The sequence below is a fragment of the Poecilia latipinna genome, unplaced genomic scaffold (assembly GCF_001443285.1).
Source record: "Poecilia latipinna isolate Pla-1442-1.1 unplaced genomic scaffold, P_latipinna-1.0 Scaffold3003, whole genome shotgun sequence".
In the NCBI taxonomy this organism is placed as follows: Eukaryota; Metazoa; Chordata; class Actinopteri; order Cyprinodontiformes; family Poeciliidae; genus Poecilia; species Poecilia latipinna.
In genome coordinates this window covers 12,587-35,727 of record NW_015115619.1, presented here as the reverse complement: position 1 = coordinate 35,727, position 23,141 = coordinate 12,587, and the positions used below count along the sequence as shown (strand labels likewise).

At 38.6% G+C, this 23,141-nt stretch overlaps 2 protein-coding genes and 1 long non-coding RNA gene across 3 annotated transcripts; 2 read left to right on the top strand and 1 right to left on the bottom strand.

Annotated features, from left to right (window-relative positions):
* Positions 1–1,783: 1,783 nt before the first annotated feature.
* plekha3 (pleckstrin homology domain containing, family A (phosphoinositide binding specific) member 3) lies at positions 1,784–16,449 on the bottom strand. Its single transcript, XM_015022419.1, has 8 exons — positions 16,109–16,449; positions 11,896–12,012; positions 11,679–11,828; positions 11,454–11,575; positions 10,916–11,020; positions 10,283–10,326; positions 9,435–9,529; positions 1,784–5,278 (listed from the first exon to the last, which is right to left on the bottom strand). Exons 1-8 carry the CDS (start codon positions 16,161–16,163, stop codon positions 5,169–5,171), a joined length of 798 nt encoding a protein of 265 aa, XP_014877905.1. The 5' UTR covers positions 16,164–16,449; the 3' UTR covers positions 1,784–5,168.
* Positions 12,050–15,844, top strand: LOC106939858 (uncharacterized). The gene is made up of 2 exons (XR_001422932.1): positions 12,050–14,061; positions 14,099–15,844. It is a non-coding gene; the product is annotated as an uncharacterized LOC106939858 (long non-coding RNA).
* Positions 16,450–17,202: 753 nt separating the features above from the next.
* LOC106939854 (kelch-like protein 10) lies at positions 17,203–22,706 on the top strand. Its single transcript, XM_015022417.1, has 5 exons — positions 17,203–17,462; positions 18,702–19,188; positions 19,275–19,868; positions 22,130–22,279; positions 22,357–22,706. Exons 1-5 carry the CDS (start codon positions 17,329–17,331, stop codon positions 22,660–22,662), a joined length of 1,671 nt encoding a protein of 556 aa, XP_014877903.1. The 5' UTR covers positions 17,203–17,328; the 3' UTR covers positions 22,663–22,706.
* Positions 22,707–23,141: the final 435 nt, after the last annotated feature.

Genomic DNA, 23,141 nt, shown 5'->3' with positions numbered 1-23,141 from the left:
ACAGAAATCAAGTTCAAGCCAGCCATTTTAAATAGTCTATTTTTACATTTTTTGTAGATTTAATTTTATTTCAACGGACCGGTTCCCCTCACTATGTCCACTTCAGTCCAGGACTTTTAGCAGTCCCAGTAAATTCAGTCCCAGAAAAGATTGAGTCCAAGATTTTAGTCCAGTTTAATTTAATTCAGATCCAAATCATTACAGATTCAGAATGCAATTACACACATTTTAACATAGAACACTTTAATTTAACACATCTGATTATCATCTGTTGTTTATACCATCTTGTCCTTGGATGGTTGGGAGTTCTGGTGCCAATCTTTAGCAGTCACTGGGAGAGAGACGGAGTTCACTCTGACTGGGACTCAACCGTTTGTTCTCAGTCCGGTTTGAGTCTCGGGCAGAAAAACATGTCTTGCAGCATTTTATTATAAAATAAACCTAAAAAAAACAACCAGTTCACATCTTTTCTCTGGTCTCTGACTCTCAGCTGCTCTGTGGTTGATTTCTATCTTCTGTCCCCTGCATTAGTTCAGAGATGTATTTGCATGTTTGCTGGCACCCATAGTGGAAACCCTTTCTTTTCAACAGACATCTGGAGAGGCTTAATAGTTACTGTAGGTGGAACAAGCTGCTCTCAGATCACACAAAGAGCCTCTTGTTGATTCCACTCTGCTGGAATCCGTCCATTTCTGCTCAGTAAAGGTGATGTAGAAAAGACTGCTCTGTTGTCTGCAGGAAACTAGCTCCTGCATTTTCCACTCATAATGGTCGACCTCCTCAGCGTGGGGCGTGACGTCACGCTCTGCCAAATATGATTTTGGTGCAACTGTATACTAATAGCATGAGAGGCATAAAAGTAAAGTGATGAGACATTCTCTCAGCCTCTTCTTTTTCTAGTAAGAAAAAAAAAAACTGTTGACCTTGGAAGGAAAAAAGACATTATGAAATCACAATGATTTGTCATTATCATCACATGATTAAAGAATAAAAAGAGTTATGTGGTAGTGATGTAATTCCTCCAGGATGTTACAGGAAAGTGTTTTTGCTGCTGGTGGAGCTCCAGAAAGACCCAGGATTTACCACCACTCATTTAAAAACCTGGAGCTCCTGTGGTTGTAGTGACCGAAACAAATTGAATTCAGAGTCTCTTCTGGCCTGGAAAGCTTCACAAAACGACAGACAGCAGCTCTAAAGATGTAATGAAAGAAAAGTCGCTTGCGGGAACAGAAATAAGGATTTGGTTCCCACGTTAAAAATGTCTTCTTCAGGGAGTCGTTCTGACTGGCAGAGCAGTTGTACATCACACACACAACTTTAGCATTAATCCTGTGAAAATGCTTTTTACTCCAGGTATTAGTTTCTTAGTTAAAACAAATGCACCAGAAAAAGCTATTTGAAGGACAAATTAAACCTAAAGAGAGCTATACACTGAAATACAAAGAGGTTTGTTCCAAAAAACCCTGTTAGTAGAGGTAGCAGCTAAGCTGCTGATTTCACTAAAATAGCAATAAATAAAAATTAACTGCTAATGCAAATCATTCTTCAACAGAACATCTGCTTATTAACATTATCAGGTCATGACTGCAACATTTAGATTGTACTTGAGTAAATTCTGAAGAAGTGGGAACTGTGCCTGGTGTCCATGGTGTCTGTAATTTGAAATGTTCATGAGAAGCAGAGCAGCTCAGGTTTTTGAACATGACAGACGATGGGTGTGTGTGCATAACAGAGGTTGAATATTGAGACATTTTTACACAAGTTAAATATGCAGAGTTCTGAATCAGCTTCAAAAACTTTATTCAGACAATAAAAATCAGATGCGATACAAACACATGTCCCTCTGTGCAGCTCTTAAGGCAGATCCTGATATTTGGCCAACATAACCAGGCTGTAATAAAAACATAAAAGGAATTCAGGAGATTAATTAAATTTTTCTACTTTATAAATATAAAAATCAAAAACCATTTACTTCAACTTTAGTCTGACATTGTGGAAACTGGGCTGAGTAAAATCCACATTAAGAGAATTGCACTGATTATTTACCCAACAAATGTAAAAACTACAAGTGATCAGAATATTTCCTTTGGTTCCAAAATAAACACTGACTGATTAAACATTGCAATAAAAAATCTCTAAGAATTAAGATTGTAATTCCAAGATGATTGGCTCATCTTAAAATTTGATTTCTTTTAATACAATAGAACTTTCTCCTAATATCCATATTTTATTTTCATACACACTCTTCACATGTTCAAACAAGATCTGGCTAAATCACATTAATGAAACCTGATGGGTATTATCACTTAGCTGATGCTCTCATGAGTAAAATATGAAAATGTTGTTTCATCATGATGTGACAAACAATGTTCGCAACAGAAAATTAAGAAGCAGCGTATAAACTGATCTGATCACAGACTTCAATCCGTGATCAGATAGAAATTCAGTATAAATGTTTATACTGAATTTAAAGAAACTTCCTGTAACAGAGATCATGAAGTTCCAGACACCTGTATGATAATCAGAATAATCCATTACATTGTTGTCACTTTAATCCACTTTCAGAGCCTTAACACTGACGGAATCACTTTAAAGTGAAAAACAGCCACATTTACAGACTTTATGTTGGAGAAGGTAATACATGGTTACGGAATACTTTCATTTTGCCTGTGGAAAAATTACAAGCTGTGGTGAATTTGTGTGGAGACATGTATATGACTTTTTAAAAAATGCAGATAATTAAGTGTTTGCCCAAGAAAATATAAAATACAACAGCTTCAAATTTTGGCATGAGTTAAGATTTGAGAGTTTTCATGACTATCCGGTATTTTTTTCTTTGTTTCCACATGATTTCTTTACAGGAGTGTAAAATGTGCATCTGTTGGTAACAAGCAATAACGTTACAGCCGTCAGTCAGGCGCATGCAGACAGATCAAAAATCATAGTCACAGAAAAAAAACACAGGTTTTTATTACTTCATGTTAAGTGCCACAACAGAATATAAGTTATGAAGACGCAGCTTAAACATTCCACACCAAATCAATGCAGCAATGACCATCGATGGCACAAAGGGCCTCCAGGACTGACCTGCTTCTACATAAAACAACCATTTGAAATAGTTTAGAGTCCTGTAATCTACTGAGGATCACCAGAACGGATCACACCCCAAACCCTGCAATGCCTGCTTCATGTAGGACAATGAAGATCTGAGAGCCAATCACTGTTAGGGTAGAGGAGGTATAAAAAACAAAAAGAAGAAAAAAAATAGTTGTTGTACAATTTAAGATGAAACCACAACCACATCATTTCAGATATCTTCTACATTCAGTTTCTGTTATGTTCAGGATCACAATTTTTAAAGGTTGGACTATGACTTTAAAATCATCTAAAACATTTTATAAGATACATATACTGTAGGTATAATTATGAATATGATTTATGAAGAATCCCTCATTATAATCTGTAATGGCGAAATATTTGGAACATTTTCTACATCTGCTGAAGTTTAGACTTTACAGGAGCGATGTGGCTCATCACTCCTGTAAAGTAGTTAATTGGTAGAAGATGGGGCATTCTGAGCATCTCTCATGAAGTGAAAGAGAAGAGTAACTATGTCATTTAGGAAAGCAGAGGGTTTTCTCCCACCAGTATGTTATTTTTATTTTTCTACTGCTGTGATGAAGATGTGGGCAGCAGTGTGCTGCTGAAGCTTCAAGGGTGGAAAGTATTGCTGCTCATTGTGCTGACAAGATTCAAACACTTCAACTCTGGTGCCACCTAGTGGTTGAAGATTTTCTAGCATCACAATGGCACTAAGAATCATTATGGAAGGCATCATATCTAATCACTCCAGTGACTTAAACCAATTAAACTCCAGCTCTGTGTTTTGTCAGTTTGGTGATGTCTCAGTATTATTAATCATCATAACTTTACATCTTGGTTTATCTGCAGTTCAGTGTTTCCATGAGTTTATCTTGGTTCTCATCCCTGTTTGATTCAGTTGATCCCTAAGAAATAAAAGAGATTGTGACATCTGATTAAACCCAAGTAACTGCAGATATTCTTTATTGGAGTTGCAGACCTACATGTCCTGACAGCAGACTGCAGGTTGATGGTAGAAAATGACTTGAAACCATCAGTTGTTTAAATCAGGTACAAAAAAATGTTGCACTGTTAGGTACAAACAGTCATGTGGTTGGAGCAAAGCTACAAACAAAATCACTTCCTACTTTTGCAATCCAGTAAAAATGTCCCAGTTAAAGTTTTACATCTAGACTCTGTAACATCAGAACAGTTAAAGACAGACTTACAGTAAACCAGCACCCACCAGTTTTATCACCTCTTCAACAAATCTGTTCCCAACAGACATTCATTAAGAAAAATTTAAAAAATCAGTTTCATCATGGTCTTAGAGTGAGACTGGACTGGAATCCACTACTAAAATACAGTGAATGCAAAATGCAAATACTACCAAAGCCACATGTTCACATTGAAGCTGTCAGTAACAAGTCAGCTCCCTTCATCTGACCCGACTGCGGCTCGTCCACCTCCTCAGGACTGGACCTGCTTACTAACAATGGAATTTGGGTGAATAATTGTAAACTGAGGTCAGTTTAAAGAAACATCAATCAGTTGTAGGATTCACTTCACCGTAGTAATAAGATGAGGCAGTCAGACAAGTGGCAGAGGTCTGTGGAGAAATGTCCATTTGAATTACTCAATGAGGTTGTTCTGTAAGGAACAGCTTGAGATCAGAGCCGTCACAGATGGAGATGGAGTTCTACCGTCCAAAGAGACGCCACCATCAGAGCCACTAAAACGTCCCAACAGACAGATTTACATTCTGGGGTCCTTTTAAAGCAGCGCATGTCCAAAACCCAGCAATTCACAGTTCATTATGTTCACATAGAGCTGCCTGGAACGACCAGCTGGGGTAGCACTGGAAAGGGACCCGGGTTTCTACCGTTCATCTGGAACGGCATGGTGGCACCCCACCTCCCAAACAGAGTCCCACCTCTCCAGAGTTTGAATGAACCACCGACAGAAAGAAACTGAATGACTCTGAAGTCCTCAGCTGGTTCTGTGGAGAAAACACAGGAGGGACGATCCTAAAAATCCTAGACCAAGATGACCTTTCCTTCCTGTCCACCCCGTCGGGCGTCGGGTGTTCAGATGGACAGGTCGGTGTCTGTGTCTGTGGGCGTGGTCTTCGGGCTCGCGCTCCCTCCCCTCTCCTCCGGGATGGAGGACGAGTCGCCGTTCAGAGCCGGCAGCAAACCTGAAAAAACAGGAAAGGAGCTTCAAGACAAATGTCACACCAACCCGAGTTTTTCAGCCACACATCTAACAGGAAACTCATCTAGAGAGCAAGACAGAGAAGGTCAGAGTATCGTTCTATAACCCAACTCTCCACATCTTCCTCCCTGACCTGTTGCCATGACGCTGTTTGTTCACTAACAAACGTCTGACCAGAAACAGAATGCTCCTGAAAACAACTGGAATTTATTCAGGAGTAACAGGGCCCAAATACTTACTGAATTTACGACTTTTCATACTTGCAAAAAGAAAATTTGCCTTAATATCACAAAACAAAACAATCATACCTTTGCTGAATATTTTAAAGGTGATATTTACCCACATTCTGACTCTTCTTTAATCACCATTTCCCTGCCATTCTTTAGGTAAAATCCATCAGGTTGGACAATGAAGGCAGCAAGTCTGTCCAACAGTCAGAATATTTCACTGGCATGTTTCCATCCATTAAATTTGAAGTACAATGTCCTTCTATGTACTGCATACAAGAAGTCCTTACACTCATCAATATTGCAATAACCAGTGGTGAGAACACTTCCACTAATGTGTTAATGAAGGAGCTAATTTTTCATTTGACTTTTGCTAATTTTAGCACTTAGTTTCCCCTAAATTTATTTTTTGGATAAATTCTAAAGCACTAATTTACTTGGCTGTTTTGTGAACTTTCAGTTGAATAAACTGCAACGTCTATGATGAAGTCACCAGATGTTGAGTTCTTCAAGTAGGGCAGAGTGACGTTGGCGCAGATGTGAAGCACAACTCAGGTATGGAGGCCTCAGTCCTCGATGCAGACCGATGAGTGATGCTGCACGTCTTCCCCCTCGGTCTTTACCCACATTACTGTCTGACAACTGCTATATAAAGGCCTCTATTCTTCAAGGAGTTAGCCGTTTACATTCATGCTCTTACTTTGAAGTGAGTGAAAACTGTTTACGCAGCACTTCCTTTTCCTCTCCTCCAGTTCTCTTGTTTTCACTCTTAATAACTTTATTTCAGATGTACAGCAACAACTAAACACAAACACTAAGATATGAACTTAAATATAATATCTAAAACCATTATTGATCATGTGTTAGGTTTAAGGACAGATAGAATTTGAATGGAAGTCAGAGCTTTAACATTAGCTTCTGCTAAAGTTGGTGTAGCTCTTTATGTCAATGTCAATGTCAAATTTATTTATATAGCACTTTAAAACGGGTATAAAACTGCACCAAAGTGCTGTACAAACACAAATGACAAAACAGAGTAAAAACAATACATCAATTAAATGCCAAAGAGTAAAAATTAGTTTTAAGAGGTGATTGAAAATGATCCAGGCTGTGGGCAGATCTAATCTGGAAAGGTAAGTTATTCCATAAAACAGGAGCAGCAACAGAAAAAGCTCAATCTCCTTTCCTCTTAAGTCGAGTTCGAGGAACTGCAAGTAATAACTGATTATTTGATCGTAAAGTTCTGGACACAGACTGGAAATTTAAAAGGTCCCGAAGATAAGGGGGGGGATAACCCATTTAGAACTTTATAAGTTAACAAAAGGATCTTAAAATCTATTCGATAAAAGACAGGCAGCCAGTGTAAAGATGCCAGAGTTGGCCTTATATGGTTCCTGTGAGAACCAGGATGCCAGAGTTGGCTTCCTGGTTCCTGTGAGAAGCCGTGCTGCTGCGTTCTGGATCATTTGAAGTCACTGAATCTGTGATTTTTCCATCCCTCTATATAAACAGTTGCAGTAATCCAGACGAGTTGTTATGAAGGCATGGATGAGTCCTTCAAAGTCCTTAAAACAGAAGTAAGATTTAACTTTTGCTAAAAGTCGAAGGTGGTAGAAACTCGATTTAACGACAGAACTAACTTGTTTATCTAGTTTTAAAGAGCTGTCAAAAGTGAAACCAAGATTCCTAGCAGAGGTCTGATAAGACCTAGCTAAAGAACCAAGAATCTGATCTGGATTCGTAGTCTGAAGTTTCTGACCAAATAATAGAACTTGAGTTTTGCTTTCATTGAGGTGAAGAACGTTTTTATCCATCCATAATTTAACTTCAGCTAAACAGTTTATCAACAGCTGAAGAGAATCATTTGTACCATTTTGCATTTTAAGGGGCAAATAAATCTGGATGTCATCTGCAAAGCAATGAAAGGAAATATTACATTTTTGGAAAATCTTACCAAGAGGCAGTAAATACAAGATAAACAAAATGGGGCCTAAAATTGACCCTTGGGGAACACCATACTTTAATGGTCTGGCCCCAGAACAGGATTGGTCAAGATGAACAGAGAAGGTTCTGTTTTCTACGTAAGATTTAAACCATTCGAATACTGAGCCCCTCAGGCCAACACAGTGTTTTAATCTATGTAAGAGAATCTGATGATCTACAGTGTCAAATGCAGAGCTCAAATCTAAAAGTAATAAAACTGCAACATTGCCTGAATCAACTGTTAAGAGGAGATCATTATACACTCGGAGCAAGGCAGATTCAGTGCTATGAGCAACATTAAACCCAGACTGAAACTTCTCAGTTATATTATTGTCTTTTAAAAACATTTCAAGCTGAATAAAAACTAATTTCTCAAGAATTTTTTTTTAAGAAGGGGTTTGACCACAGCATGTTTAAGAGTAGATGGGACACAACCTGACTGCAATGAGGTATTTATCACCGTAAGAATATAGCTGCCAAAAATCAGAAAAATGTCTTTTATCAGACGAGTAGGAAGACAGTCCAATGGATAATTTGAAGGCCGCAAATGCTTAATAACCAAAGTCAGTTCATCTATAGAAACTGGCTGAAAATGCTCTAGAATAGCTGCACATTGTGGCATTCCATGGGAATCTAAATCTACCAGCTTATTCAAGCCTCTAAGAGCTTCAATCTTTTCTATAATGAACATAGAAAAAGCCTCACAACGTTCAACAGAGCCTAAAGGACTAGATAAAATCGAGGGATTGACAATCCTATCCAGGACATTAAAAAGGACTTGCGGCCTATGCCTATTTGAAGCTAAAAAAGTAATAAAATATTTCGATTTTGCTAATTTGACAGCATTCTGATAATTAATTAAACTGTCTTTCAAAATTTCAAAGGAAACCTGCAGTTTATCTTTTTTCCACCTCCTCTCAGCGCGCCTACATTCTCGTCTAAGCGCAGGAGTGGTTTCATTAAGCCACGGCTCCAAAACTTTCTTTCTTCTAGTTGATTTAATTTTCAAAGGAGCTACAGTATTTAGAGCATTAGAACAGACATTGTTAAAATTTGTAATAAGAGCTTCAATATCAAGGTTATCAGTAGGGAATGTAGTAGGAGCTAAGATTGCATTCAGTTGAAGAGCAGTATCAGAGTTAATGGTACGACAAAGTAAAGGTTTAGCATTGCTTGTAACCACAGAAGGTGAAATCTTAATAGAGAATAAAACAGGGAAATGATCTGAAATACAAGTCTGAAAGATTTCAATGATATCCAAACGAAGCCCGTGTGATAACACCAAATCCAGAGTATGGCCCTTTGAATGTGTTGGTCCAACCACAGATTGTATAAAATCAAATGAGTCAATCAAGTCCAAAAAGTCCTTCACCAGAGGTTTATCTGGGCAGCATATGTGTATGTTAAAATCACGTATAATTAAAATACGATCGTGCTCTAGGGCAATCCCTGCCAAAAGTTCAGAGAATTCATGAATAAAGTCCTTGTTGAACTTTGGCAGACGATAAATCACCACACACAAAATTGGTACAGTTAATTTTAGTTCAAAAGCTAGGAGTTCAAAACTGAGAAATGATTTTATGTGTGATTGTTGACAGTGAAAACTGGATTTAAAAATTGTAGCCAGACCTCCACCTTTTCTTAAGCGTTTGTGGACCTAATGTTGATGACTGGCATGTTAGCTAGTTGTGCTCAAAACTGGCAATAATGGCTACCAGTCAAAATACTGTGGCTCTTTGTCAGAGGAACATTTCAAGCATTTTTCTTCCACCAAACATTATTGCCCTGTCACATAAAATAAAAACTAAATTCGCTGAAGCTTGTGGCTGAAATGTGACAAAATGTAGACAGGTTTGAGGGGTTTTAGTACTTATGTAGAAAGTCTTTACATAACTCATTTAAACATTCAGTAAAATGTCTGAGTCTTACGTTCAGTCTCGTAGACGGAGCTGTCAGAGGACGTCCGATGTCTGCGTGGAGCTGACCTCTGACCTCCACTCACATACTCCTTTAGTACGCCTGACCTGGAGGGAGATTAGCCTCTTTAACACACCTGATCCACCAGGCAGGTTGGAACACACTTAATGTAGTCTGACTGACATTTGAAACCTGTCTGTACAAAAAGATGTTTTCAGAAACTGTTTGCTATTTAAGTGCAAAAGTCAATCTTTAAAAAACGATTTAAAAACTGCTGGTGGTGTGTTTTTAAAACACATAACATGTCTGAGGTGGTGGCTCTTCTCTCAACAACTGAGGTTCTGTTCATTTGAAATGTTTTCTTTAATACTAACCAACAAAAATGATTCAGTGCAGCCTTTGTTACATTTTTATTACATTTTCTACTAATTAATGCTCAACTCATGTCTGTCAAGCTCTGCTAATAAAGACTTCTCTGTTTTCTGTAGTAAAAACTTCCACACGTTTTTTCTGTCCTTGTTAAAAATTCCTGAGTTACTCCTGGTGAGAGGATTGAAGTTAATCTCAGCAGGAATTTCACAGCTCAGAAAAACGTTGAAAAACACTTTGCTGCAGGAAGCAGTGAGATGCAGCACTACTGCCTCCTGGAGGTAGAAAACAACAAAACAAAACAAACATGTTTCAGACCTGAAAAGGTTTGGCAGTCACAGAGATCTGGATAAAAGCTTGAGATTTTTTTGCAGCTGGTTGAATTTAATGATAAGAAAGAAGCTTCAATACATTTACTGATCAACTCGTTTTTTTTACTCCTCAGTTCTGAAGTCTTCACGGTGTTGCTGTGGGTTTACTGGTGAACTGACCTGTCAAAGCTGTAAGTACCAGGGTGGCTGATGGAGCGCTTCATCTGCAGAGGGACAGAAACATTTATGATGCTAACGTGATCAAACCAGACTGGAAAATGTTGGTTTTATAAATCACACAATTTCACAAAAGAGCAGATGCATAGGACATTTAATATTTGCAAGTTTTAGTTTATAGTTTTTTTTTTCAATTAAAAAATACTTTATGTATTCTAAAGGGGAAATTAATGTTATTGTAATTCATATCATCCAAGTAGCTTCCAAGAATTGTTGTGGATGGTGATGCTGTGGCAGTCAGTCTCGCAACAAATCTTAAGAGGCCTCTGACTGAAGACTGTTGCTGTATGCCATGCTAACAGCTCAATGTCAGGGCAGCAGAGACGATACTCAACAGTAACATTTCCTGGATGACTAAATCAGGTCTTAGAATCTCTGCTGATCCACTTCCATTGCTTTGCCTCTCCTTTTTAAGTCTCTGTCTGGCCAAGCAGAGAGACTATGAATACCTTGTTGATATGATAACACACCATAGCAACTGTCTAAACGTTGTTATGGTGCACAGCGTCCAAAACAAGAAAGAATAACTGTCCAAACATGCAGTGCATGACATAATGCACATGAAAACTAAATTACCCTTTCAGGAGGTCGGAGGTCCGGGGTCAAACTCTGGTTGGCTAGGCTCATACACTCCTCCAAAGTCCTGATGAACGTCTCACAGGTGGCACTGAGCAACGAGGCCTGAACAGAGTTAAACCATCATATTTAACATCCAGGGTGAAGTTCTGCTCAGTTGAATCAGTGTTGGATGACATGTTGGAAAGATCCATCACAATAATTGTCCCAGAAGTTATTGCGGTAAACAATAATATTGTTGCTTTGAGGCCATTTTCAAGTAACATACAGTGATGGCATAATAATGCAATAACACATTTTCAAAGGTGAATCTTTGGTAAAAAGAGAGAAAAAAAAACAATCTGGTAAATAGAAATGATCTAGCTGGTTTAAAATTATCATGCGATTAATTGATTTATTGCGACAAAATGCCAAGTACAATTTCTTTACTTTGAGAACAAAGATTCCAAATGTCTATTTTCCTCTCTACAATTAGCTTGTGGTCATTTCTGACCTAGGTTTAGGCCGGTTTAATCCAAACAGGTTGGTTTTTTCTTACCTCTGAAGTGGGTGGGTCTTCTGCGTCTCCACTGTGCTGTGATTGGATAGTCTGGACTTGCTGGACAAGGAGGTCACAGTACAGACGAAGTTCAGACATTTTGGTTTTCAGACAGTCTGAACCTGATAACAAACACAAACACACAAACACACACACCGATCAGATAAGTTTATTTACAATAACAAAGCTTTATTGATCAAGTTAACTGATTACATCACAACGTACCTCTGTGTTTGTGGCTTTCCAGAGTTCCAGCTTTGGAGGATCCCAACGCCACCAGCCACCTCTGCCTCTCTGCGGCATTAACAGCTCGCACGTAGAAATGCTGCTCACCGGGAATGATCAGCTCCAGGCGAGTCGAGTCTGTGGGATGGACTGAAACACAACATGTGGTTGGATACACTGACCTTCACAGTAAGGAGACCGGGCCAGGCAGACCAACCTTTAATGTCACACACGGACATCTTGATGGATCCCTTGCTGCCTTTCGCGACATCGTCCTCGCTGTCATAGTACGAGATCACGCCGTCTTCCAGGACGAACCAGCGCGGCTGCCAGCCTGCAGACACAAAACACACACTCATCCCACAAGATTTCTGAAAAAACCTGACAGAACTTCAAAACTTTAATGCCATCAAATTCATCAGACTAAACAGAGGCAAATGACAGGACGGTTTCTAGGCCTGTCACTACAACAACTTTAATGGACGATAAATTGGCCACAATTTATTGCAATAAACAATAATGTCATTTTGAGACAATTTTTAAATATCCAAAATAAACAAACAAAACAATAATTTAAGTGGATGATGAAGTCTCTGTAGCCAAAATTTTATTTTAACAGTAAAAGTCAGTTTAGACAAGAAAAACAAGCAAAAGTGGCAACCAGACTTTGTACTGGTTGTCAAATGTTTGCAACGTTTCTCAAAATGTCGACATTTCAATCATTTTTAAGGGCAGCATCTCTTTAACAACTGTTCACCAAATGGAAACTATTGAGCTCATTTTAACTTCTGATGTGATTCATCGATTTATAGCTTATTGCGACAGGCTTAGCCGTTTCATAGATTTCTCTGCAAAACTCTCCGTCTTCTCCAAACAGAAAAACGTTAATTTTGAAGGCAAAAATCATTGCAATAAATAATATTGTTGTTTTGATTAATTAACTAATAAAGATAATGGCAAAATAATGCAAGCTTGTCCCGTCAAAGATTGATAAACTTTAATTTTGTAAACAACACTCCACACAGGAACTGGAAGACATTTTAAATATCCAAAATAAAACACAACAAACGAGTTAATAAAACAGATAGTAAAAACCACATGCAACCGAAAACATAAATAAAGTGGATTATGATTTCTCTGAAAAGAAGGTTGCTCTTCAAAAATATTGAGCTTATTTTAATTTATCATGCAATTAATTAAGTCCTTATTGTGACAAGCTTACCTGCAAGTCGTGTAAATAAAAGAGACATTTTGCCTTTTGCAGCTGCTCTTGTGTTGGATTTCTCCTTCTGCAGCTAATTTTGGATTAACAATCTGGCTTTGGAGCCAGAGTTCATGGAAAATCGGCTGGAGGCTGAAAGTATCTGGTCTACGATCAGCTTCTCTATTTTTTAATGTTACAGAAACTCTACATAAACATCTTTGTTTCAGATACTTCCTGTAATCCTGAACAATCTGACCCAACATAAAACCCTGATTAAACAGAGGAGGATTTACAGTAAAAAATAAACATTACATAAACTTATACAGGAATGGTACAGGGATCGGTAGCAGATTAGTTTTGACGAAAAAAACAATTCCACCTGATCTTGTAAACCCTTTGACCTTCTCTGACAATCTACCATCGCTATAGCTCAATGGAAGAAGAAGTTTATCTGAAACAGACTGTATTATAACTAAACTGTTTATTCTAGATGACAAAAAATCTAAAAAATTCCCAAATGGGTGCATGGATGTTAAATTTCTCCACAGTCATATCGATTGTCTGAATCGGAGATCTGGAATCTGTGTTAGAAAACTAAATTTATTCAGAAAACAGCGACCTGTAAAATGGACTCTGAACCTTTTCACATTTTGGCCTCTTGCAACCACAAGCTCGGCTGGATTTTAACCATTTTACAACACACACCCCGACATACAACAGCATGGTCCAGTCAAAGTTCTGACCAACAGCTGGTTCCAAATTTTGTAGCAAGATCTTCACTAATGGTCATATCAGTAAACATTCAGATTTCCAAAGAAAAGCTGCTAGAGACAAACCATAACAAACTCACAGCTGGAGTAAAAACAAAATGTGACTTTACAAAGTACTGACTCAGCAGTAGCACACCACACTTTTCAGATTTTTATCTCTACTAAAATGTAATGCCACAATGTTCATCCACTTGACAACTATGCTCTTTAGTCTATCATATAAAATCACCTAAATTACATTGAAGTTTGTGGATTTAATATAGCAAAATGTGGAAAAGTTTAAGTGGTATGAATACTTACAAATGGGCAAGAATAAACCTCAGTCAATAGGTTTTACAGACAGATTTACACCTGCTTTGGTGATTGGAACTGATATAATATTGCTCATATTTGTTCAACATTACCATTTGTTTTTCCAGTGCAGCTTCATGCTTTTCAGCTTTAAGCCCTTCTCATATAAAAGCTGTTACTCAAACCTCAAACTATACAAGTGCTAACGTTTACATTGCTAACATTCTATCTGTAGACAAAGTGTGAACTGTTATTCTCAAGGGAAATTAGTTTTCCACTTAAAGGAAAACCTTCCACCCTTGTCTTCTCTGGCAGGATTAGCACCATTACCTTCATAACAAAAGCAGCACATCTTCAGTACTTTGACATCGTTGTCGGTGTTTGTCTCAGAATCACCAAGTTGTCACATGAGTCAGAATTTGAAAGTAACAAATCACAACACTTAAATTTCCAGATGACAGAGTTCAACCTGTTCCCTGGGCCAGAATGCTGCATGTTGAAGATGCTTATCTGCAGCAGCACACAGGCTTTCACACAACCTGACAACTTACTGCTTTAGCTGACTTTTCTTTTTTTTGTAGCAGCAAAAACAAAAAAGCTTCAGAAACCTACAGATAATCATGTCCTGTGAATCAGGGTGGGGAAACACGGTCTCATTATCCACCATTATTATTAATAGACAAGTTATGCTGCTGTCATAAAGGTTAAATACTGAACTCCTCACACCCCGGTCCTGGGCTCAGTCTTTGTTTCCTGCAGCAGAATAGGACTCTGTAGCTATCCGCTGCTGTTTGTGTTTCTATTAAAAACAGATTTGGTCCAATAGGAATCACATCTATGTCAGAACATTATTTACATTTGCAACCCCAGTTACTTTATGGAATAAGATTTGACATAAAAAATAAAGTAATATTTGGTGAATTTAAGTGTTTATAAAATGTTTGCATTCTCTACAATTTATATTAAGCATATTAAGAAATACCTTCAAATAAACACTTAATATATGGTAAAGATGCATAATTATTCATTATTTACATACTCTGAATTGTCACTATTCTATGTAGATAAACAAACAACCATTTATCACAAACCCTGACTTGTTTTCATTTACTTTTTCCCTTCTGATACTGATATTGCAGGTCTGAGTATTGACCTATACTGATACTGACCCAATACAATACCAGCATGAATCATACATACTTCTAATACTGATTCTGTCATGTGGCATGCTAGAAAAAGACCTGATCAAGTGATATTAACCTGAGATTTTAGATGCAGGCCGATATAATAGATAGATACTCATTTTTGACTGATATCGGACCACTTTCCGATATCAGTACTGAATCAGGACACCCCTGTTACTGCTATGTACCTCCAACATGTCCTGTAATTTATATCACAGGTTCATTCAGGAACACACTTAAAGTCAGTTAATGTGATTAAAATAAATATTTGTCATTTTTATGTTACTTGAATTATTAAGTAACTGCACTGACTGAATAGCATAAGAACTGTATAGGTGAACAGAATAAACTGTTATAGGAACAATTAACCCAATGAATATTAAATATTAAAAAATATTTATTAAGCAACTAAATAAAGACAGTTTTTTAAATATTATTTTTAACCGTAGTGACTAAATTGTATTAAAATAGCATGAGTAATTATCACAAACTATTTCTGTTTCATGTAAACTTCAAGTCCTTCCAACTGTTACCTGTTTATTTTTTAATTAATATTTCTCAATTAGACAGTGCGGCTAAAAAAAGACAAAAAGATTTGATAGAAAATGTTTATTTTTAACTTAAATATTTAGAGCCACACAGAAATGTGAAAAATATAGATTTATTATGAAGCAATAGTAAATGAACTGTACAATTATGTAGGTAAATAGAAACTGTTTACCTGTAATGTTTACGTACATCATTTTAACATTTACGCTCATAGGCATTGCTAAATTATTATAAATATCTCCATATTTATTTATTCGAGGTTATATTATTTATATTATGTGTTTCTCCATCGCTTAAACAGTTTTTAATTAATGTTAGTTGCTTAAGAGTTTGAAAGGAACATTTGTAACGCAATTAACATTAGCAAAATAATAAAATAAAATTGGTCTGAAATCAAATTATATTAAAAAACATATTAGCCAGAGTCCTTACCTGTCATGTAATTAGTCCACTTGTATAAAATGCCCTCCATGACTTCTCCAAACATCGGGTTAAAGAAGGTGGATGTTAGCTGGGAGCTAAAGCTGCTAGCTGGCTAATGGTCAGTAACTCGTTAGCAAACAGCGGCCATTCTCAGCTGCTGCTCTCCTCAGCATGAAAGAGAGGCTTCCTGAAATCTGCCGATTGTTCGCCGGAGAAAATTAAGCCGAGGAGGTCAGTCTGTACGGAGCTGCTCATCGTCTCTCAGCGGGCAGTCAGCTGATGGAGAAAAGTGTCAACAAAACAGCAGATTATGTACGGGAAGCTGCGAGGGACAATTGTTCTTTCTAACCCTAAGGAATGGGTTAAAACATACAAGATACATGCAATTCATTAACAAAGCACAAGCAAAGAACACTCTCAGTGTTTCCTTTTTATAAATTAAATGTACTTTGAGCTTAAATCATTTTTGCAACTCTTTGAGGTGACTTAGACTTATTTTATTGTCATTGCACAGACACGTAAGTGAAATTGGCAATAAAATGTCATCGCTTGGCCACCAGACCACACACAAAAGCACAAGTGTGCCTATAAATACATAATATACAAATAATAATATATTGCTAAAGCTAAATATACATAATTTAGCATTTACAAGCAGTCTCAGACAGTCTTCTTGATGGGATTGTTGAGCAATCTGATGGCCAATGGGAGACAACTGCTTCTGAGTCTGGCTGTTCTGCAGCAGATGCTACGGAATCTGATGCCAGATGCCAACCGGATGAACAGACCATGGAGAGGATGGGTGGAATCAGTTATACTGATAATTGGACAGTTATAATTTTTGCACAACAGTATATTTTCATCCATCCATCAATTTTCTATACACCCTTGTCCCTAGTGGGGTCAGGAGGGGTTGCTGGAGCCTATCTTCAGCGAGACATTTTGGGTGAGAGGGGGGTACAGCCTGGACAGGTCGCTAGTCTGTATATTGAATATAGCTCTGTATATTCAATATACAGAGCTATGTTGACAATTGAAACAGTTTCTATAGAAAATATCGTTTAAAAAGATACAACCCAGAGACTCTGTTAAGAAGCAAATAGAAAAGTCATTCTTTATATAGAAACAGATCAAACTTGAAGGTGAAAAAAGCCCTTAACAGCTTTAACTAGCTATTTTTAACAAAACTACATTTTTATCCTTTAGAACTATTTCAAGGCTTTAGAAAAATGAGCACTGCTTCTAATAACGTGTGGAAGGAGATGTTTCTGGAGGAAACACTGTGCGATGCTGTGATCAGGGTCAGAGATGCAGAGTTTAAAGTTCACAGGTTCGTTCTCTGCAATCCCAGTGCCTTCTTCAGGTAAATCATTAAACCTTAGTTATTTTCTCTTTAATTCCTGATCTCAACATGACGTATTGTAAAATGGTTATGAGGTTTGACAGGCACTAAATTGTGCTTTTGACATCTTTTGGGGAGAAAAAGTTGTCAGGTTAAAAATATAATTCTACCACAGGACTTGCATTTCATAAAAGCTCCTTAAATTGTTCTATTGAATCTGGATTAAGATTGATTGATACAGCTCTGCTACTCTGGAGTTATTAAAAGAAGTTGTTTATGATCCATCCTATGTGATCAAATTCAAATATGCATTAGCAGTCCCAAAGGGAAATTCAGTAATCATATCACATAAACATTTTCTGTTCAAATCATTAACCTGCCTATTAAGTCATTGACTTAGCACTAATCTTTCATTTTCTTTATTTTTACATCTGTAACATGTGACTTATTCTGCTTCAATCTATCTGGTTAGAACAGGGGTGGACAAACTTGGTCCTGGAGGGTCAGTGTCCTGCAGCTCTTAAATGTCTCCCTGGTCCAACACACTTGAATCCAACAGCTGAATCACCTCCTAAGTGCAGTCAGGTTCTCCAGAATCCTGCTAACAACCTCATTATTTGACTCAGGTGTGTTGAAGTAGAGAGACATCTAAAAGTTGCAGGAGTCCGGCCCTCCAGGCCTGGAGTTGCCCACCCCTGGGTTAGAATGTCAACAAATGCGTGTTTCCATGGTGACAGGTGCAGCGACGCTCTCCAGTAGCTTAGCTCGCACCAGGCATCAGGTTTTGATATAAATGAAGGAAATCTGTAACATTCAGAAAGATAAAAGGGCAAAGTTACTCAAAGTTACCCTAAGTTTCTATAGTCATTAAAGTTCATTTGAAGGTGAAGAAACTGTACAGTAACTTGCTTAAGTATTCATTCCCATTCAATAACAGCATGTCATGTTACAGACCAACACAAAGTTGTGTAATTGTGAAATTGAACATGGCTTTCAAGCTTTTCAAATGACTAAGTTGAAAAGAGTAAAGGGGGCTTCTATTAAGCCCCCTTTACTCTTGTACTCTTAAATAAAATTCATTTCAACCAATTATAGAAGTAATCTAATTAGCAAAGAGAGTTCACCTGTGTGTATTTAATCTCAGTAGAAATGTCCTGTTCCATGAAGGAATGGGAAAAGAGGTTCAAACAATTTGTAAGTGCTGTACTTCACTGCTTTAGTGGCTTGATGTATGTTTCTTAAACCCCCGATCTCTCACAGAGACCTCTTCCTCAGTGACCAATCATCTGGGCAGCAAGTCTACAGCTTCCCTGACCTGTCACGAAATATCATGGAGCTCATTCTTGAGTATGCCTACACTTCCTCTGTTGTGGTGACGGAGGACAATGTGGTAGAGCTGTTGGCTGCAGCAGACCGCTTTGCTGTCCCTGGGATCCTTCAGGCCTGCTGCGACTTCCTCCAGCAAACACTCTGCCCTAAGAACTGCATCAAGACCTGGAAGCTAGCAGATCACTACAAGATTCTTGACCTGAAGGAAGTGGCCTACCTCTACATCCTGCAACACTTTGAGGAGGTGGTGGAGGTCTGTGCTGACTTTCAGCAGCTCCCTGTTGAGGAGCTGGTGGAACTCATCAGGAAGGATGAGTTGAATGTGAGAAAGGAGACTTTTGTGTTTGAGGCCATCCTCCGTTGGGTCAAGTTTGCTCCTGAGGATCGTAGGGGATACATGGGGACACTTTTCGCTCATGTAAGTAAATGATGGGGCACGGATCTCCCCAAACTCTAGATATACTATTGCTAGTGTCTACATAAAAATCTCCTGTCTTTATTCAGGTTCGCCTGCTCCTAATACCCATTAATTACTTAGTCGAAACTATGTGCAAAGATAATCTGGTTAGAAACAATTTACAATGTGTAAACATGGTAATCAGTGCGATGAAGATCCTCCATGGGTCCAGCGTGGAGATGCCCCTCACCTCCACCCGTCTACCTTCTCATGTGCTGCTGGCCATTGGGGGCTTTGAAGACAATTACCCTTCTGACAAAATGGAGATGTACAATGTTCGAAAAGACTGCTGGAAGACAGTGTACAAAAATCCAGCACCATTCCCAGAGTTCAGTGGCTGTGTTTACCTCAAAGGAAACATCTATTGTGTCGGAGGGTGCCATGCTGATCACTACTTGAGCAGCGTCATAAGGTTCAATCTCGCCACCCAAACTTGGAAAGAAGTGGGGACGATGCACAAAGCTCGATGCTATGTCAGTGTAGCGGTGCTCAATGACCAGATCTATGCAATGGGAGGCTGCAACAAGTATGATACCTTCAAAACTGCAGAACGGTTTAACCCTGACACCAATCAATGGACCCTGATCGCACCGATGTATGAACACAGAGCCGATGCTGGGTCTGCAACACTTCATGGGAAGGTAAGTGGATTAAGTGTTCTTAGACCAGATTTGACCTTCTGTGGTTCTGAAAGGTCTTTTTAGCCAAAGTGTTGTTGAATCATGAGCATTGGCCTTAACTGAGTGAGATGTTGTTATGGTTTATACAGTCGTCTTCTGGACAAGTCTTCAATGCACTCTTGGGATAATTGTTTGGCTGGATAGTCCAGTGAAGGTTCACCACTCCTTCATGTTGTCTCCATTTGTAAATAGTGGCTCTCACTGTGGTTCACTGGGATCCCAAAGCCTTAGAAATGGATTTCTAACTTTTTCCAGACCTAAAGTAAGGTCTGGAAAAAGACCTTCAGGACATGATCAAACAACCATGTCCTGTATGTCATGGTTGTTTGACATACAGGACAAACAACTATGCACACATTCACACCTATGAACAATTCAGGGGGAAAAAGCACCGTTACCTTGACTGGTATGTGTGGGAGAAAGCCAGAGTATCTGTAGAGTCACAGAAATATTTCAGTGACTTTGTTTCTCATCTGTTTATCAGGGCCTGGTGTATTACTTTTTGAAAACTGGTAGCCTTCCTCAGGTTCTGTTCAAGTGATTTCTTAATTCTCAGAATCTGGCAGTGCATGATCTGTGCATGATCAAATTACTTTTTGTATTTACTCAGATTATTTTTGTTTAATGTTGGATATCAGAAGAAATCTAAGATGGGCAAACCTCGGAGGTTGGAACTCTGTTCATTTCCAGATATTGGTGTGTTCCTTCTGTTTGAAGAAGTTGTAATTTTGAGAACTAAGCAGAAAAAAATCAATTGGAATACATGGCGAATTTGGAATTCCGACTTGGAAAGTCTCAATCCTACCTTCTAATTCAGAATGGCTACAACAGATTAAAAAAAACATGACAGCTTGCCAGTCCATCGCAAGGCAATGCAGAGACATACAGGACAAACGACCATGCACACATTCACACCTATGAACAATTCAGGGGGAAAAAAGCACCGTTACCTTGAATGGTATGTGTGGGAGAAAGCCAGAGTATCTGTAGAGAACTTATCCATGCACAGGTAGAACATGCAAACTGCTTGCAGAAAGACCCCAGGACCTTCTTGTTGCAAAGCAACATTGTACAAATTGTGCAGCCCCCTTCTAAAAATCTATATACCATTAAATCAGTCCTGTTGTCTGATAAATGTTTTCTATGAGATGAGTATTTTGTTTTGATTGTTTTTTGGTGTCTTTTTTATGAGTGATGGCAGAACAGACCAAGCATTTCATATGTGAGCTCACCATTTGCACCAGTAAAAACTTAAACTTTTTGAAGGGAAGGCTTTTAACAAGGTTTAAAAATTTATTTTTGGGAATCTTTGATCACTTCAAGAAGTGCAATTGTGAGGTTAGTAGGCTAGGCAACTGCCAAACCCAGACTGGTCCATCAAAGTGCCAGAAGAGCATGAGTAATGGCCCCAGAGATCAAGTCTTCACTCAGAATGCTCCAAAATGGCATCCCAGGAGTCTCGCTCATTCTGTCTTTCAGGCTCCATTGATCTGTGGCCAGCACTTCTCAGCTATGTTGCTACCATTCCCAGTTGGTTCTACTTTCAATCCCATCCTGGGGTCTTTCTGCATGGAGTTTGCATGTTCCTTTGTGCATGCATGGTTTCTTCATAGGTACTCTGGATTTCTCCCACAATCCAAAAGCCTGACAATTAGGTAAATTGGTCTCTCTAATTGTTCATAGCTGTGTGTGCATGGTTGTTTGTCCTGTGTCTCTGTGTTAGTCTGGTCCAGGTTGTACCCTGCTGCTGCTTGCCCATTGATGTAGGCATCAGCCCTCCCCCCACAACCCTGCAAGGAAGAGCAGGTTTAATAGTTGAATGGATTCTTAGCAGTGAAGAAATTTCTTGTCTGGGTTTAATGCACAGAGAAAATTCTCATTATGCCAAGCTGAGAGTCACTGAGCTCCTAAAGGCAACTCATTCTTTCACAAGTGTTTGTAGAACCAATTTTAATGCCTACATGATGGATATATCCACCAGAGGACAAGGAAGAGATAGTAACATGAATTCAGTGAGTTAGAGGGATGAATCTATAGTTTTAGCAATTTAGTATATGTTTGTCCTGGCCTTGGGAATGCTGAAGCTTCGAGCTGTTAAAAACAAAGTCCAGCAAAAGAATAATTATTTTTGCTTCTGACATGACTGTGCATGATCAAATTACAGAAATTCCTAATGTAGGTATTGTCAAGAATGATTCCCGTTCTCCCTTACCAATTCTCAGGTGTACATATGCGGTGGATTCTTAATGGATGATGCATTATCTTCTTGCGAGTGCTACAACCCTAACACCAATCAGTGGACGCTTATCACACACATGGAAACCGCTCGAACGGCAGCAGGTGTCATTGCCTACAAAGACCAGCTCTATGTGGTAAAGAGAGCTAAAGAAACGTGTTCATGACTTGAGCTCGGCTGTAATCCTAGTCTTAATTCCAGTCTTTCTTCCAGCTTGGTGGCTACGACGGTAGAAGGCACGTATCAGAGGTTGCTGCTTATGACCCCTTGACCAAATGTTGGTGCATGCTGAACCCCATGATTCATTCCCGCAGCAACTTTGGGACTGTGGTGTTAGAGGACCAGCTTTATGTAGTGGGAGGTTTCACAGACGATAATGACCAGTTGTGCTCTAAAGTGGAGCGCTATGACGGAAATACCAAGACATGGCAAATTGTCCGGGACCTGGATTCTCCTCGTGGTGCCGTCAACTGCTGTGTGGTGGAGCGAATCCCCCATGCTGCTGCCTTTGTATCCTAAACACCAACTTAGACATGTCAATAAATGCATTGATATATCTTAGACAGATTTTTGTTTACCAGGAAAATGAGAAGATTGCTATAACAACTTCTCCAGAATGACTTGCATACTGGTTGGTTATGTTTTTACTTCACATGCAATCTTGTCTGTTCTGGCACAGATATGGTTCACCTGGAAGCAGAAACTGACTCATTTTGATAGCTTTCTGATTTCCTCTTAATCTTGATCATTTGGACTTGACAGAGCAACTTTTTTTCTAAACAAAAATCTGAGAAATGTGTCTATTTGTGTTCATGCTGCTTTCCTCCGACATCTGTAAATTAGATTCCACTGCAATTAACTGGTTCCATGTCTCACCTGTCAAAACTGACCTGTGTCTAATGTAATCTCAGCATAAATCCAGTTTTTCTGAGGGCCTCAGACATTTGCTGGAGAACATTGGTGAACAAATGGCATCTTGAAAATCAAAGAACATGAGA

Coding starts and splice junctions, on each gene's coding strand:
- LOC106939854 (XM_015022417.1), top strand. CDS start 17,329: ATGAGCACTGCTTCTAATAACGTGTGGAAGGAGATGTTTCTGGAGGAA. Junction 17,463..18,701: donor AATCCCAGTGCCTTCTTCAG/GTAAATCATTAA, acceptor GATCTCTCACAG/AGACCTCTTCCTCAGTGACC. Junction 22,280..22,356: donor ACAAAGACCAGCTCTATGTG/GTAAAGAGAGCT, acceptor TCTTTCTTCCAG/CTTGGTGGCTACGACGGTAG.
- plekha3 (XM_015022419.1), bottom strand. CDS start 16,163: ATGTTTGGAGAAGTCATGGAGGGCATTTTATACAAGTGGACTAATTAC. Junction 10,327..10,915: donor ACCTCCGACCTCCTGAAAGG/GTAATTTAGTTT, acceptor GTCCCTCTGCAG/ATGAAGCGCTCCATCAGCCA. Junction 5,279..9,434: donor CTCCGTCTACGAGACTGAAC/GTAAGACTCAGA, acceptor CTGTTTTTTCAG/GTTTGCTGCCGGCTCTGAAC.